Source organism: Trachypithecus francoisi, unplaced genomic scaffold, assembly GCF_009764315.1.
Source record: "Trachypithecus francoisi isolate TF-2019V2 unplaced genomic scaffold, Tfra_2.0 Lachesis_group5, whole genome shotgun sequence".
Lineage (NCBI taxonomy): Eukaryota > Metazoa > Chordata > Mammalia > Primates > Cercopithecidae > Trachypithecus > Trachypithecus francoisi.
The window spans coordinates 43223314-43239531 of NW_022681470.1; the positions used below are offsets into that span (position 1 = coordinate 43223314).

At 34.4% G+C, this 16218-nt stretch overlaps 1 protein-coding gene across 1 annotated transcript in view; it reads right to left on the reverse strand.

Annotated features, from left to right (window-relative positions):
- TPR (translocated promoter region, nuclear basket protein) overlaps positions 1-16218 on the reverse strand; it is a 67282-nt gene that overhangs the window by 36697 nt on the left and 14367 nt on the right. The window contains exons 7-22 of the mRNA XM_033198594.1: positions 15702-15794; positions 15203-15283; positions 15036-15123; positions 14173-14313; positions 13685-13776; positions 13209-13406; positions 11942-12049; positions 10800-11026; positions 9709-9872; positions 9060-9193; positions 8835-8983; positions 7112-7274; positions 5112-5246; positions 4133-4273; positions 3006-3171; positions 313-479 (exon numbers count right to left, since the gene is read on the reverse strand). Of these exons, the coding sequence (XP_033054485.1) occupies positions 313-479; positions 3006-3171; positions 4133-4273; positions 5112-5246; positions 7112-7274; positions 8835-8983; positions 9060-9193; positions 9709-9872; positions 10800-11026; positions 11942-12049; positions 13209-13406; positions 13685-13776; positions 14173-14313; positions 15036-15123; positions 15203-15283; positions 15702-15794 (2247 nt within the window). The remainder of the gene's footprint in view (positions 1-312; positions 480-3005; positions 3172-4132; positions 4274-5111; positions 5247-7111; positions 7275-8834; positions 8984-9059; positions 9194-9708; positions 9873-10799; positions 11027-11941; positions 12050-13208; positions 13407-13684; positions 13777-14172; positions 14314-15035; positions 15124-15202; positions 15284-15701; positions 15795-16218) is intronic.

Sequence of the window (16218 nt, forward strand, 5' to 3'; positions counted from 1 at the left end):
TTCATTCAAGGCTTTATCTGCACAAATGCCATCTCTCGTGAAGGCATGCATACCCAGAAAACAAATAACATTCCCGACCTCTCATTCTCAACATTTGATCTGGACCATTCCAACAGCAAGGATAACCTCCTTGCTTCATGAATTTTGTGTTTTTGTTTTATCTGTCTTATGAGACTCAAGTACTTTCATAAGGTTAAAGGCAATGACGCTGGTCTAATTCATACCAGTGCCTTACAAAGCAATCCTCTAATTAATAAAAACAAAGTTAACAAATGTGTTCAGATTGAATTCTGAGTTCAGAATTATACATACCTGTTTTTCCTTGTTCAGGGATTCTTCTAAACTAGTAACCATTGCTCGATATTGTTCTACATTGCTAGTACTTGTTTTGAGTCTCTCCTTTAAGTCATTCACCTGCTCTTCTGTCTGTCTTAGCTGACTCACAAGATCATCTACATCTTCTTTGTTGCTAGGCTGACCTAAAAGATACAACAGCTCTGTTAAAATTAGTATTTCCAATAGTATTTGAGATGACTGTTATAACGAGCTTATGAAATTAGCATTAAGGTTCAAATATAGATATATTTAGAAAGTATGTTTCAATCTATGCCAAATATCAAAATAAAAGCAGGTACTTTGTTATGTTACTTCCTCAAAAACAAAAAATTCAAATATTAATATTTGAAATCCGTTACAAAAATTAAGAAAAGAATATTCAAAAGAGAACAATCAAATATTTCCACTAAACTGAGGTAGCTATACAAAGACATGACAGAACTCTTAATTTATTAAATATTACAGGAAGTCAGGGACCCTGAATGGAGGGACCGGCTAGAGCTGTGGTAGAGGAACATAAATCGTGAAGATTTCATCTTAACATGGACATTTACCAGTTCTTAAATAATACTTTTATGATTTCTTATGTCTGTCTTTAATCTCTTAATCCTGTTATCTTCGTAAGCTGAGGATGCATGTCACCTCAGGACCACTGTGATAATTGTGTTAACTGACAAATTGACTGTAAAACGTGTGTTTGAACAATATGAAATCAGTGCACCTTGAAAAAGAACAGAATAATAGCGATCTTTATCGTACAAGGGAAGACAACCATAAGGTCTGATTGCCTGCGGGGTTGGGCAAAAAGAGCCATATTTTTCTTCCTGCAGAGGGCCTATAAACTGACATGCAAGTAGGAAATATATCGCTAAATTCTTTTCCTAGCAAGGAATATTAATATTAATACCCTGGGAAAAGAATGCATCCCTCGGGGGGGTCTACGAATGGCCACTCTGAGAATGTCTGTCTTGTGCAGTTGAGATAGGGACTGAGATAAGCCCTAGTCTCCTGCAGAACCCTCAGGTTTACTAGGGTTTGGAAAACTCAGCCCTGGTAAATTTGTGGTCACACCGGTTCTCTGCTCTCGACCCGTTTTCTGGTTTAAGATGTTTATCAAGACAATATGTGCACCGCTGAACACAGACCCTTATCAGTGGTTCTGCTTTTGCTCTTTGCCTTATTCCTTCAGAAGCATGTGATCTTTATTAGACCCTTATCAGTGGTTCTGCTTTTTGAAGCATGTGATCTTTGTACCCACTCTCTGTTCTTACACCCCCTCCCCTTTTGATACCCTTGATAAAAACTTGCTGGTCTGAGACTCAGGTGGGCATCATGGTCCTACCAACATGTGATGTCACCCCTGGCGGCCCAGCTGTAAAATTCCTCTCTTTGTACTGTCTCTCTTTATTTCTCAGTCAGCCAACACTTATGGAAAATAGAACCTATGTTGAAATATTGGGGGTGGATTCTCCCAATAATTAAACATTATTTACTCTAAAACACTAAATCTTAAATCTAAAATTTAGCCCAATTTTTATCAGAAGTACATAAAATAGGCAGAAAACTGTAAGTTGGAAAGAATGTTTTATCACATGATATCAACAAGAAAGTATATACTTATCTCCTAGATAATTATATACCCATTATTTATATGGATCAGATATTTATGAGTCTGTATATATGGACATATACAGAGAGATGCTTCTGTACTCCCAGTGGGGGCACATCCTTAAACTCATCATAATTTGAAACTATCTTGAGTTGAAAACACATTTAATATACCTAACTCACTGAACACCATAGCTTAGCTTATAGCTTATAGCTTTGCCTAGACTACCTTAAAGGTGCTCAGAACACTTACATTAGCCTATAGTTGGTCAAAATCTTCTAACACAAAGCCTATTTTATAATGAGGTGTTGAGTATCTCATGTAATTTACTGAACAAATACTGTACTGAAGTATTTTCTACTGAATATGTACTGCATTTGCACCATAGGTTGAAAAACTGTGTAAATCAGAAAGTCTGCATACACTTATTAGTTATTTATTTCCCTTGTATTAAGAAATAAAACCATATAGAAAGATTGTTGAAACACAAAGGCTTTGAACTTGAAATGACATATTTAAAAAGGGAAGCAAAATCTAATGAAACAAATGTTTTACCTGAGGCTACCAATAAGCAAAAATTGGGAATACTACTTTAAAGGAGATCACAAATCAACGCTTTCTTTAAGAGAAACTTATCATTGTAGATTTGGTATGTAACCTCATTTCCAAGGGGCCCGGGTTAAAAATCAAATAACTCTCTTCAGAAAGAATAATTTTTAAAGTATCAATAAATAGTTTCAAGGATTAGAAAACTGGGAACATACCTTGATCAAAGGCCAAGCCAAACTATTCTGAATCTTTTAAAACAGCGAATTTACTATTGTAGGCCCAAAACTGAGTACCACTATATAAAGAAAAAGTTGGGTTTTTTTTGTTTGTTTTTTTGTTTCATTTTACTAGCATTCATTAAAAACTGAGTACCACGATATAAAGAAAAAGTTGGGCTTTTTTTGGTTTTCTCTTGTTTCATTTTACTAGCATTCATTACTGACAGGATATATTATAATACTAAGAAATACTTATTTATTTACAATTATATTGGTCTACTTATTTTATTTACCTTTACCAGTTCTCTGTGAAGACTGAGAAGCAAGTTGGACTTCCATATTACTGAGGTGCTGTTTCAATGTAGCAATTTCTTTTTGAGCATTTTTAAATAGTTCTTTTGTGTTAAGATGAAGATTTGTCTCTGTATCCAGTTGTCTCTTTGTATCTAAAAGTTGAACCTATAAAATACATCAACCTTATAACACTCTCTTTAGGTTCCTAAGCAACTAAAGGTTCAAACTATCTTTTTATAGACCTTTGGAGCTCAGCCAAGAGAGAGTAACAGAAAATAGATTTACTGTCACACCTGAAACAGCCAAAAAAACCAGAGAAAACACATGAAACAACTGAAATCCCTGAGATGGAAAACAAAAGAGGTGAACCTTATATTGCCTCGGTTTACTGATTTAAAAGTTTCCAGGCTATGACACAGGGAAGAGGAAATGAGGCAGAGGCCAGGAGACTCTCTGAATTGAGAACACAGATCTGAGAGTCCAGGGAGACCAAAGCAGCTCAAATTTGTAAGACAGAATGTAAGACAGGAGGGGTGCACACACAGAGTACCCTGGAGCTCTACAGAGGGTCCTCCTTAAATATTCACCAGAGTAGTGATCGCTGCATATATATAAGGCGCCTACCCCAGACACGGGAAGAATTGTCCAAAGGAATTAAGAGTGAAGAATATCTGTCATTCAAAGAAAGTCAAGAATAATGCCTCTTCCCAGCAGCCATACTAAAAAAAAATCCCCACAATTACACTGGACACTGGCACTAGCACTCATGAAAGTCTTGCCTCAGTAGTGGGGAATAGTAATTCCAGAATGCACACTGTTCTGGGCCCACCTAATACATCATAAAAGGCAAAGTTTAAAGAATCAAACCATTTTAAATTAACTTTACTGCATCTCAGAATAAAGCTCAAGAAGATTTAAAGGAATACAAAAACAGTCAGCACCCAACACAATAAAACTCACAATATATGGCACCCAGTTAAAAATTACTGGGTATAGAGTGAGGCCAGAAACTTAGTAAAAATGTTTTTCAAAATCATGCTTCATCTTGGATGGCAGACTGTCCACACACCAGATTAATTACTGAACATAAACACACTACAGAAATTCAGAACTCTGATGGACTCACATCTAGATTTCTAGTAAGTGTATGCCTTTGTTCCACCTCATTTTCCAACTTCTTCTTTAGATGAGAGATCTCATGTTCCAGTTTTTCTATTTGGCTACTAAGTCTTTGTTTGGTTTCTGTTTCAGATCGCTCCAGTATTCCCTAAAGTAAAGAAAAGATTTTTGGTTATGCTTAAATGCTTAAGAGAAAGGCAATACAGGCCGGGCGCGGTGGCTCAAGCCTGTAATCCCAGCACTTTGGGAGGCCGAGACGGGCGGATCACGAGGTCAGGAGATCGAGACCATCCTGGCTAACACGGTGAAACCCCGTCTCTACTAAAAATACAAAAAACTAGCTGGGCGAGGTGGCGGGCGCCTGTAGTCCCAGCTGCTCGGGAGGCTGAGGCAGGAGAATGGCGTGAACCCGGGAGGCGGAGCTTGCAGTGAGCTGAGATCCGGCCACTGCACTCCAGTCCGGGCGACAGAGCGAGACACTGCCTCAAAAAAAAAAAAAAAAAAAAAAAAAAAGAGAAAGGCAATACAAAAAATAAAAATTAAAGGCAAGAAAGAAATACAGTATTAAAACCCATTTCTACATGAAGAAGCTAAAATCCAGAATATTTATCAAGAAAGTATTCTGGTATTTTTCAATATTAAAACATCTACTATACACGAAAGAGATGGAACACATTACAATCATCATTCAGATTTCCCAAAGTTTTAAAGAAAATAAAAACCTAAGAATTAAATCTTATAAATAGTAAAACTGCACAGTACACTGTAAATACAACTCAGGACTTACCAATGTATGGTTTCAATCAATTTTCTTTCAATATGTTATATAAAATACTGAAATGTCTTAATAAACTCCAAAATTCAATGATTATAATGGATGACAAAAGTGATGGATAAATTTTCTAATTAAGGAAATTGAGAGGATACAAACATAATCTAAATTTAATTTTTATAAATTTTTTCTACACAGTCTTTTTATTGGTTACCTGAATTGTTTGCAGATTAGTTAGCAATAAGTTTTGCCCCCTTTGTTCAGCTAACAAAGACTCCCTTTGCTGAGAAAGACGAACTTCAGACAATTTAAGCATTTCCTTTTCCTTCTTCAAATTTTCTGCTCTTACCTTAAGTAGAAATGAAATAAAAAAATGCTGAAAAACATGGTGTAAAATGTATTGATTATAAAATGATTCATACATCACTACATTTTTTTTAATGCTCTTAGAGACTATACCTCCTCATTGTACAAGGAAATACAAAACTTACTTTCATGTGCTAAAATATGAAGCAAAAATTTTTGGGGATGATCAATGAAAAAATCTTTTGACTACTACAAATACTTATGGTTCCTTGTTCTAACAATCCAGACTTCAAAAAATAACAGCAAGAAAAATTTGATATGCAAGAATAAGAAAGCAGAATTGCATGACTGCTATAATCATACCTGACTACTATTAAATTACGGAAGTTTTAGAATCCAAGCTGGTTTCTAAGTACCTGTTTAAAAGTGATGATTCATCTATTTAAATCATCTCCCTCCCCTCAACTCAGAGTACACTCTGAGTCTCAAGGGGACCAGGGAGAGTGTTTTGAAAACCAATAATCTGAAAGTACCCATATTTACACACAATGATTCATAAAAATAATCAACCATAAAATTCACTCTACCAGTTTGAAAAAGTGCTGCTGCCCACTCCTCACAACGGAGTTGGAGCAAGATAAAAACAAAGAATACAGCCTTATAAGAGCATTATAGACCGGGCGCGGCGGCTCAAGCCTGTAATCCCAGCACTTTGGGAGGCCGAGACGGGCGGATCACGAGGTCAGGAGATCGAGACCATCCTGGCTAACACGGTGAAACCCCATCTCTACTAAAAAATACAAAAAAAAAAAAACTAGCCGGGCGAGGTGGCGGACGCCTGTAGTCCCAGCTACTCGGGAGGCTGAGGCAGGAGAATGGCGTAAACCCGGAGGGCGAAGCTTGCGGTGAGCAGTGATCCGGCCACTGCACTCTCAGCCCGGGCGACAGAGCGAGACTCCGTCTCAAAAAAAAAAAAAAAAAGAGCATTATAAGACATGGGTTCGAGTCCTAACCAACCCATCTCTCATGACTGTCCCAAAATAGGCAAATTATATATTAGCTCTTGAGTGTTTCACACAGGTAAAATGGGAGACAACCATACCTTGCTTACAGTAATGATCAAAGACAGAAGAGATAACTAAGTAATAAAGAAGACTATATAAAAAATTTATCATCACTGAACTAAGTAGTTAAAAATATTGTTAATTTCAGATGGACATTTATAGTCAAGTTAAAATTCAGAAATATAAATTCAACACAATGTAATTATTATATTGCCTTTTATTTCAGATGAGAAAGAATGAATAAAACATATTCGTCTGGCCGGGCGCAGGGGCTCACACCTGTAATCCCAGCACTTCGGGAGGCCGAGGCGGGAGGATCACGAGGTCAGGAGATCGAGACCATCCTGACTAACACAGTGAAACCCCATGTCTACTAAAAATACAAAAAATTAGCCGGGTGTGGTAGCGGGTGCCTGTAGTCCCAGCTACTTGGAAGGCTGAGGCAGGAGAATTGCGTGAACCTGGGAGATGGAGCTTGCAATGAGCCGAGATAGCACCACTGCACTCCAGCCTGGGTGACAGAGGGAGATTGTCTCAAAAAAAAAAAAAAAAAAATTGTCATTGTTAGAACCAAACACTGACCTACAAATTTAATTTGAAATACAAGACTTGAGTAAATCTTAGTCCAGGAGAAAAACAAATTCCTTTCCCTTTTCTATCTAAATAGAAACAATCACCCACTAACGCACATTGGCTATTTGCAGACAATGTATTAATTATTTGGATGTAATCTATAAACTTCTTAAATACCTAAGTCCTATCAGTGAGTAAAATTCAAAGTAAAAACTAAACAAATGTCAAATGCAACTTATAATGCAAGTCGGATAAGGGATATTGGACTTACTTCTGCGACAGCTAGCTTCTCATTTGCTCCTCTCAAATCTTGAGTCATTGTATTGATAATCTGTTCTTGCTTTTGAGTCGTGGCAGTGAGTTTCTGATTTCTCTCATGAAGTGATGTTATTTCTCGACGATATCCTTCAACGTTATCTTGCAGCATTTCATAACTGGTATGAAAAAAGTAATTCTATAAGTAACTGAAATGATATCCTAGCTTAATTCCTTGAAGAAATTTCACAATAGCTTAACCTATGTCCCCAATTGCCCTGAGAATATTGTCTCTAATCCTAATGTAACATCATATATACTTCTGTTACATTGAGTTCTCTTTAGAAATAACTCCAGGAACAGTTTGTATATTTTATTTTCACACTGAAAATCTGTCAGATTTGTCTTAACCTCAAACAACATGCTTACGTAAAATTAAATGAGCACTGGCAACAAGTTGCACTTTTTTTTTCTAAATGGGAAAGGGGTTAATTTTATGATTCATGAAAAAGTGGCTTGTGTAATAAGGTAAAACCTTCATTCTTTTTTCCCAATTCCAAATGTAGTAGTCCAAGTTCTAAATAAACAAAGTATTTCATGCTAAATAACTTTCTAATTTTATTTAAAAAACATCAATTATATTTAAAATAATGCCAATACAACATTGATAACACCAGACATGCACTACAATGCAGTATGCAAATTAAGATATTATACAGGGTTAGTGATGGATTTTTGCTAATCCCTTTTTCTTCTATAATCCTCAGTTTTATTTTCTTATGTGCTTGACAGCTTAGATAATGGCTGGCCAGAGGTAACAACACAGAAAAAAGAAGGGCTTTAATTGGGGTTGCTGAACCATTAGATATATATATCCTGTCTGCTATAAAACAGAAATGGTTTTATCATGTACTAAAAAAAAAAATGCTGTCCTAACAAACTAAACTAACAAGTATTCAATGACTCTAACCACAAATAACCATGAAATATTTAGTATTATTTCTTTGGATGTGACCAAGAAAATTAATTCTCCTAAAACGACATAGCACTCGCTTCTCTTCTACCTAGAACAGAAAAGGTGGAATAAAATTTGCTCCCATTTCTCTCATTGTCTGGTGCATTTATAAAAGAATTAAGTCCTACTGAAACAGGTCCTTCAGTCTTAGGAAGGGAAACTACCAACATTCCTCACATGAACTTCAACTTTCTATTTTATTTTATTTTATTTTCCATTTCTATTTTATTTTATTTTTTTGAGACAGATTCTCACTCTCTCGCCCAGACTGTAGTGCAGTGGCCCGATCTCAGCTCACCGCAACCTCTGCCTCCTGGGCTCAAGTGATTCTCCTGCCTCAGCCTCCCGAGTAGCTGAGATTACAAGCATGCACCACTGCCACTCAGCTAATTTTTATATTTTTAGTAGAGACGGGGTTTCACCATATTGGCCAGGCTGGTCTTGAATTCCTGAGACAAATGAACCCCCTTCTTCGGCCTCCCAAAGTGCTGGGATTACAGGCATGAGCCGTCACACCAGGTCTCAACTTATTAAACAAGTTAAACCCTTAGCACTGCCCAGAGAATCAATTAATATGAAAAAAATGAACTACCAGAGGTTCTCATTCTAGAAGACGGTTCACAAAAAAAGCAACACTATTGCAAATTAGCTCTTGAATTTAAATGATTTGAATTGTAAAGTATACAATTTAGACTTAATTAATTTGAAACAAAAGAAAACTTACCGTTTAGAAGCAAAATCTAGCTGGGTAGAAATTTTGGTATTTTGTGATCGCAAATCTGTAACTTGTTCTTGAAGTTTCTCAAGCTGCTCATTTTGTATTTTTTCATTTTCTGCTTTTTCTTTTTTGTAGTTCTCAAAAATTTCCTGCAACTAAATATTAGAGATTATGAGAAGGTAACACTGTGTTCTCTAAAAACCTAACCCAGGGCAAAGGTGTGATCTTTACCTGTTTAAGGGCAGCCTTAGCCTCTATAGCCTCTGTTGATTCAATAACAGGTACTGGAGCAGGAGTGGCAACAGTCTGTGATGTACTTGGACGTTTTGGAGTTGATGCAAGAGAAATATCATCTAAGCTTGAAGCTTCAGGAAAGTAAAAAGACTAATAAAATGCTTTGTTGGCGTTCATGAATTAGTTTTAATCTAACAGTTCTTTGCAAATACACTATTACCAAATAAACAAGCTACACTTATTGAAATAATAAATTTGTAAGAGTTTTTCAATAAGGAATCCACTAAACAATTTATTAAGATTTTTTTGATTATTAGAAATAACTCAGTATTTATGGGTTAAAACATAATCCATGTTTATGTTTTATTAAAACATATTATCTGTTTTGGTCATCAAAACATAATCAAAATAAACACTGTAATTCATTGATTCCGAGATGCACCTTTTTCAATAACAGAAAGCATTTCTTCTTAGTAATACATAAAATAATGGTATGTTTTACAGTTGATGGAATGTTATAAGCAATCATATATGGTAGTCAAATGTGAAGCTACCATCATTAGAGTAGCTATTGCTTATGTTGCAAAATTAATCCCTGAATGTACATTTCTAAATTATTCCTTTAAATGAATTTATGAAAACCTACCATGTAATGGAATGGCAACTCCTGTTGTTTGGGACAACAAAATACGGTACATATCACGCTGACGAACTATGGAATCAACAAGCTGCATTTGATGCTGTCGTGATTTGCGGAGTTGTTCGAGTTCAGTGAGGGCACTCTCAAGTTTGAGCTGAAGCTCAGTGATTCTGTAGAAAAAGTCAGCCTATTTCACAGGACTGAACTGAGAGTTAGCTGATTGTAATTTCTACTGTAACTAACCAAGCATCTTTGCCTACCATTAAGCATACCATTTTCGTCTCTCTCATCCTTTTTTTGATGCTGACTATTTTATAAACCACTTTTTAAATCCCTACCACACAGGACTCAGGTACTTACACTTACCAATGCAATCTGAAAAATTTGTTTGTAAAAATTAAATCAGTTCCACTCACTCCAAACTCTAGTCTTCTTGCTTTCTTAGCCATTCTTCCTCTTCTAGCATTATACATGTGTTTTGAAAAAATCTCTGATTAATTCTTATATAGGTTCTCCATGAAGCTGGTCTGCTCCCTGAAATCTAGGACAGGTCCTTCATCTCTATGCTCCCACAGATAGGCACTAACCACATTGAATGGAAATTGTCTACTTGCCTATCATATTATCTATTTATTACATCTGTCTCACCCATAACCTGAGGTCCTGGAGTAGAAATTTTTTGTTTGGTATTGTTGCTCAATTCTTTCCTCTCTATATCACAATATCCCAAGTATCTAGCACTGTTAGGGACACATAGGAGATTTTTTTGCTGGCAACAGGGTCTTACTCTGTCGACCCACTTAGAGTGCAGTGCATGACTGCAGTGCTTCACTGCAGCCTAAACCTCCTGGGCTCAAGTGATCCTCCCACCTCAGCCTGCCACCTGAATAGCTGAGACTATAGACATGTGCCACCACACCCAGCTAATTTTTAACTTTTTTTGGAGAGACAGGGTCTCACTATGTCTCGACCTCCTGGGCTCAAATGATACCCCATTCAGGCCTCCCAAAACGTTGGGATTACAGGCATGAGACACTGAGCCTAGCTGAAGTTTTCATAAATGTTTGCTCAACAAGCTGAAGTATTCGACTGCTTACTTGGATGAAGTTGTTTCTTGTTCTTCTCTTTCTCTGGTTTCCCCAAGCTCTCTAAGGGCCACTAACAGACGTTGATTTTGTTGTTGAAGCTCTTCAATATTTCTGTAAGATACTAGATGCTGTGATATTACTTCAGATGAACTACTTATATCAGCAGAGCTTACTTCCTCATCACGAATCACGTGGTTACCCCTTGCTTCTTCAAGTTCCATCAAAAGCACTCTAATCTAAAAACAAAGTTTTAATATGTTATAGAATAGTATTAGTTTCAATTCTGGAAAAGTTTAGAATGAAAGTTTTCAAATTAAAACATTACTTATAAAACCTTCAACTTGTACTGCCTCAAATTATCTTTAAAAACAAAGTATCCTTAGATATTAAAATCTAAACAAATTTTAATAAAGTTACTTTTAAGTATGTATTGAACGATATTTATTAAAAAGTAGCCAAATTACAATTCCCAAAACATGGCTCCATTTTTGTAAAACAATGATCAAATAAAACCCACAGAGATATAAACATCTATTTTTTGTGTGTGTGCTTTTGTATATATAATAGGGAAGAGCATGAAAAATGGACATTTAAACAAAAAGCATATATACAATGCCATTCATGTGAAATTTTTACATTTGTGCGTTGTGTGGATGCACACACACACATAAAAATTAGGGTAAAATATATGAATGAGACATTAAATTTATCGATTTGTTTGTTAAAAAAGTGTCAGAGTAATGCATACAGTCCAATTTTATTTCAGTAAAGTCAAATAATTCTTACATGTTTATATATGCTCATGTATATACATATACAGAGAAGGATGTGAAGAAAATACACAACAGTCTGTTAGCTACACTTTGGGACTTCAGAGGGTAGAGGGGTAGAAATTGGAGAAAGCTTTTATTTATCTTTGAATTATTTATTCATTTATTACAACCAACACATATAATTTAAAAATTTATCAAACATTTGAAAAAAGGGAGGGGCTATGAAAAGAAACAATAATGCTACAATTCTGCTTGAGTACTATTTCTAATTAGACTTTCATATGTGGTAGTTCTATCTTAGATACCTTCAAACAGATTCAAAGATTACTGGGCAGTCAGGATTTTAAAAGTAAGAAAACAAACAAAACAAATTCTAACCTGTTGTGAAAGATCTTTTATTTGTATTTCCATTCTTTGATTATCTCTCTCTAGTACAGATGCCTGCTTGTTGGCTTTATCAGTATCCTCTTGCAATCGCTGAATCTCCTTTAAAATGTAAATTCAAGTTAAAATTTTGTACTTCCTTCTAGGATTCATACAAATAATCAAGACATGCAATACTCAAATACCACCAGTAATCAACTTATACACTAAATAAAATTCTATACCATATTGTAGCCACTAAAAAAGAAGTTCTATATAAATTTGAACACATTATTTTTTATTCAGACAATAACAAGCTTCAGATAAAACCCTCACTTTCAACAGAGAGAAAAATTCAAGGAAGATCTAATTGGACCCAAGGGCTCTCTTGCAAACTACACTGCTGGTAAAAAAAAAAAAAAAGTCAATTATTCCCAGTCAGGCAGGACTGCTAGATTTCATTTGATGAAGAAGAAAAAAACCAGTTGATACAACAAAGTACTTGGATTTAAGCTGACTTCTAAATTATAACAGCAACAGAGATTTAATTTTGAAATAGGGATATAATTTATTTATATTCTTTTCCAACAAAAGGAAAACAATTTATCAGTTTAGAAGAGTAGATATAAATTCATTTAATTGAATTTCCTCCATAAAACTTCTTAAAGAAATCTTTACAATTTCCCTCAGTAGTTAATAGTTGTACCGTAAAGCAAAACATTCAGAGTATAACCTCTTTTTCAATCAGTACCTCTTAAAAAGAGGAAAAAATCTTTATGAATTTCATTAACACTTTCAATAAGCAAAGGAGCTATAACAAAATAATGTATACAGAGACATGCCAAATTGTGAAATGGTATAAAAAAGGGAGTTTATGGTCAAACAATATTATTATTTCTAGGCAGGCTATTACAACTGTCTGATAAAGAATGATTAGGCATAATAGGAGAGTTTTATTACACAGATATTATCTGAATTTGAAGAGCAGTCTTAGGAGATTTGGCTATTATTCTCTAGTTGAGAATCCTAAGGAAAAACCAAATGCATTAAAAAATGTTAAAATGCTTTCATAATTTTATATAAAAATTGTGAAATAAAAATTGCTAAAGGTAGGATGTTTTGTGATTAGTAGTGTTTAATAATGTAATGAGAAGTTTCAAAATGTATTTACTGAAAATAATATTTAGATTTTTCTGACTCAATTACCTTAAGAAAAAAATACCTAGCAAATCATTTCTCATTTGTATTGTTACCACAGCTAAATTTTAGGAATGGAACCAACCTTCATAGCTTGTTCAAGCTTAACAGATAAACTTGCTACAGCTTTCTGGGCACGTTCATATTCCTCACGCTGGCGTTTCAAAATTGGCGCTTTGGCTTCCACTTCTTTCACTATTTCATCTAGGTACTTATTAATTCTTTTGTTCTCTAGTTTCTCCAAAAGCAACTGATCCTGAGTTTCCACATAAGCATTATAGAGCTGAAAGTAGATGAAGAGTTGTTTCAAATCTAACCACAACAACACAAATATTTAGTCTATCTAGTCTCATAATAAACATTATTTAACACTAACACAAAACGGCAATGTTTACTATATGTTAGTTACACAGAACTAGGAACTAAAGAAAGTCTTTCCTAGAATGATCCATTAATTTTAAGATGATTTTAAAAATAAGTTTTGGGAGAATTAAATTTCAAAGAGATTTGTATACCTTTGCTGAAGAAAAATAATTTAACAACATTTAATACCATTCTTACCTCAGTTAGTTTCATCCCAGGTTTCACTATCTTAGCTACAGCTGCTGCAGTAGGAGACATGGCTGCAAGCTCTTCTTCAGACAATATGGCTCCTGTGCCAACAAATATACATCTGGTATAATTTTGTAAAATTCCAAACTAAAAGTTATTAATAATTATTTCAAGATAAGTGACATGTACTGTACATTATATAGTAATTCCTATAAAAATTTTAAATATATGACATCAAAAAGTCATGTAACACATCTAATTCTAAAAATCACGCAATAACCTAGGAATTTACAAGACTGTGTGTGATCAAATGGTATTTATATACCTGATTCTGTAAAGATATAGAGTATTAATTTTAAAACAAATTCTATTAATATAACTTGATGGAGTTTCCTACATCACAGCATGACAGAGAAATACTATTAGTGAAATTAAATGACTTTTATGTAGGAAAGCTGTAGTATTTCAAGTCACTAACAAGCATCTATTAGGCATACCTTTACGTTTTGTGGCAGAAAGAAGGTCATTTACATTCTCTAATTCCTTCTCCAGTTTCCCTATTTTCTCGAGCATTTCTTTTTCCATTTGATCTTTGGATTGCTCCACCTCTAGAAGATGATCTTGTATTGCTTTGTTGGCTAAAAAACAATTTTAAAGACCAAATATTCAAACATACAGTTAAAATTTTAGTTTACAAAATGCAACAGATCAGTCACTTCGCCCCTGAGCAGATAATATTAAATTTCTAGAGAGGCTTCAGCTGACAGTATCTATCGAAAGTTCTTGCTCTACTTATAATTTTGCAATTGTCTTGGCCTGGTGTTTCTCCTTTTGATGTCTCTTACCCACAATGAAAATAAGGAAACCCAAAGGGTAAAAAGTAGTTCTAGGCATATCTTTGATTTCGATTTTGATCTTTAATCCTAAGCAAAGGAAATTATTGGAAAAGACCATACATATCGTACACTGAAAAAAGCAAAAATTTGAGGAAATAAAAGACTTTACAAAATGCAAATGGTAACTTAAAGAGGATGTCTTATTTATAAACTAGAGTACTCAAACATACTTAATCAGAGTAAATGTTTCAAAAAAGAAAACTTTCTGATTAGAAATCAGGAAATTATACAAGATCATTAGATGAAAAACAAAACCCCCTGCTGTCTGTATTTTCAAAAATACAAAAACTTACTTTTGCTTAAGATATAATTCTGAATTTCATAATCCAAAGTTCTTTCTTCTGTACCTAATTTCATCCCAAATAAAGTCTAACACCTAAATCCAATAATCTATACAAAACAAGGGTAAAAAGAAAAAAGAGTATAATAACAAAAATAATGTTCCCATAATCTAAAACACTTACCTTCACCAGCTTCTTTCAAAAGTTTGTGTAGTTCATCTACTGCCCGGGTTAGTTCATTGCTCTTTGCTTCTGAGTCATCAGCGGCACTCTAAAAGTTAATCTTAAAAAGTTACCTAACAGTCAACCATGCAACATTTAGATACTAACATGTGTGGTGGGATATTTACCTTGTACAAGTTAGAAAGTTTTATGTGTGCATTTAATTCATTGTGGAATTTCTCTTCCATACTGGCCTGTTGTTCCTTGGCCTGAAAAAATACAGCCCAATTATAGCAGTCTACTTTGAACTAAATTTAGAATGCTTATCAAATGACAAGACGAAAAATTCCATTTTTGTAAAGTAAGAGCTAAATCTAAAACACTCAAATTCAAATCGGTCTTCATGACAAAGATAAGTAAATAAATATTACTGATATTTTAAATTCAAAGTAAAATAATTAAACAAAAAAATTAACCCATACTCATTTTTTTGATAGTATTTTCGATATAACATATAATTGCTATTTCTCACTCTAATTTAGCCTAGCTACAGCATATGGAAGTAGTGGTACTCTCACTGTTTTATGGAGTCAAGGAGAGATTAAAACATGACATCATTTTGTGAAATAACAGATTCATAAGTTCTTTAATATTTTGTAAAAAAGACTTTCTAATGGTCATATATACCTCTTTTAATTTGGTCAACAGATCCTCCACATGCTTTTGAAGATGTTCATTCGATGTTTTTAAGCCATTCATTTGTTCTTCCAGTCTAGAAACCTAAAAACAAAACATAGAGCAGGGGGAAAGGATGTCATATTAACTGAAATTACTCTGACATGAGGTTTATGCTGCTAAGGAAAAGCTGAGTAACTCCCCCTCCCCACCTGAAAAAGCAATTAAAATATGCATATTTAAGAAAACTAAGAATAACTGCTCACAGAACAATGTTTAGATTTAGCTCACAAAAACTTATCACCACTTCTTAAACAAACACATATTTTAGGAAAGATACATCATAAGACAGTAGATACTATCCAGATTCAGCAAAGAATCTTAAATTTTTTATGCAAATGCAATTGGTTGATTTCCTATGCCAAATGTTAATGCATTATTCATATTTAACCACTAATCTTACAACTAATCAGGTACACAATATTGAATACATATTTAATAAACTAACACACAAATGTAAGTTATACTC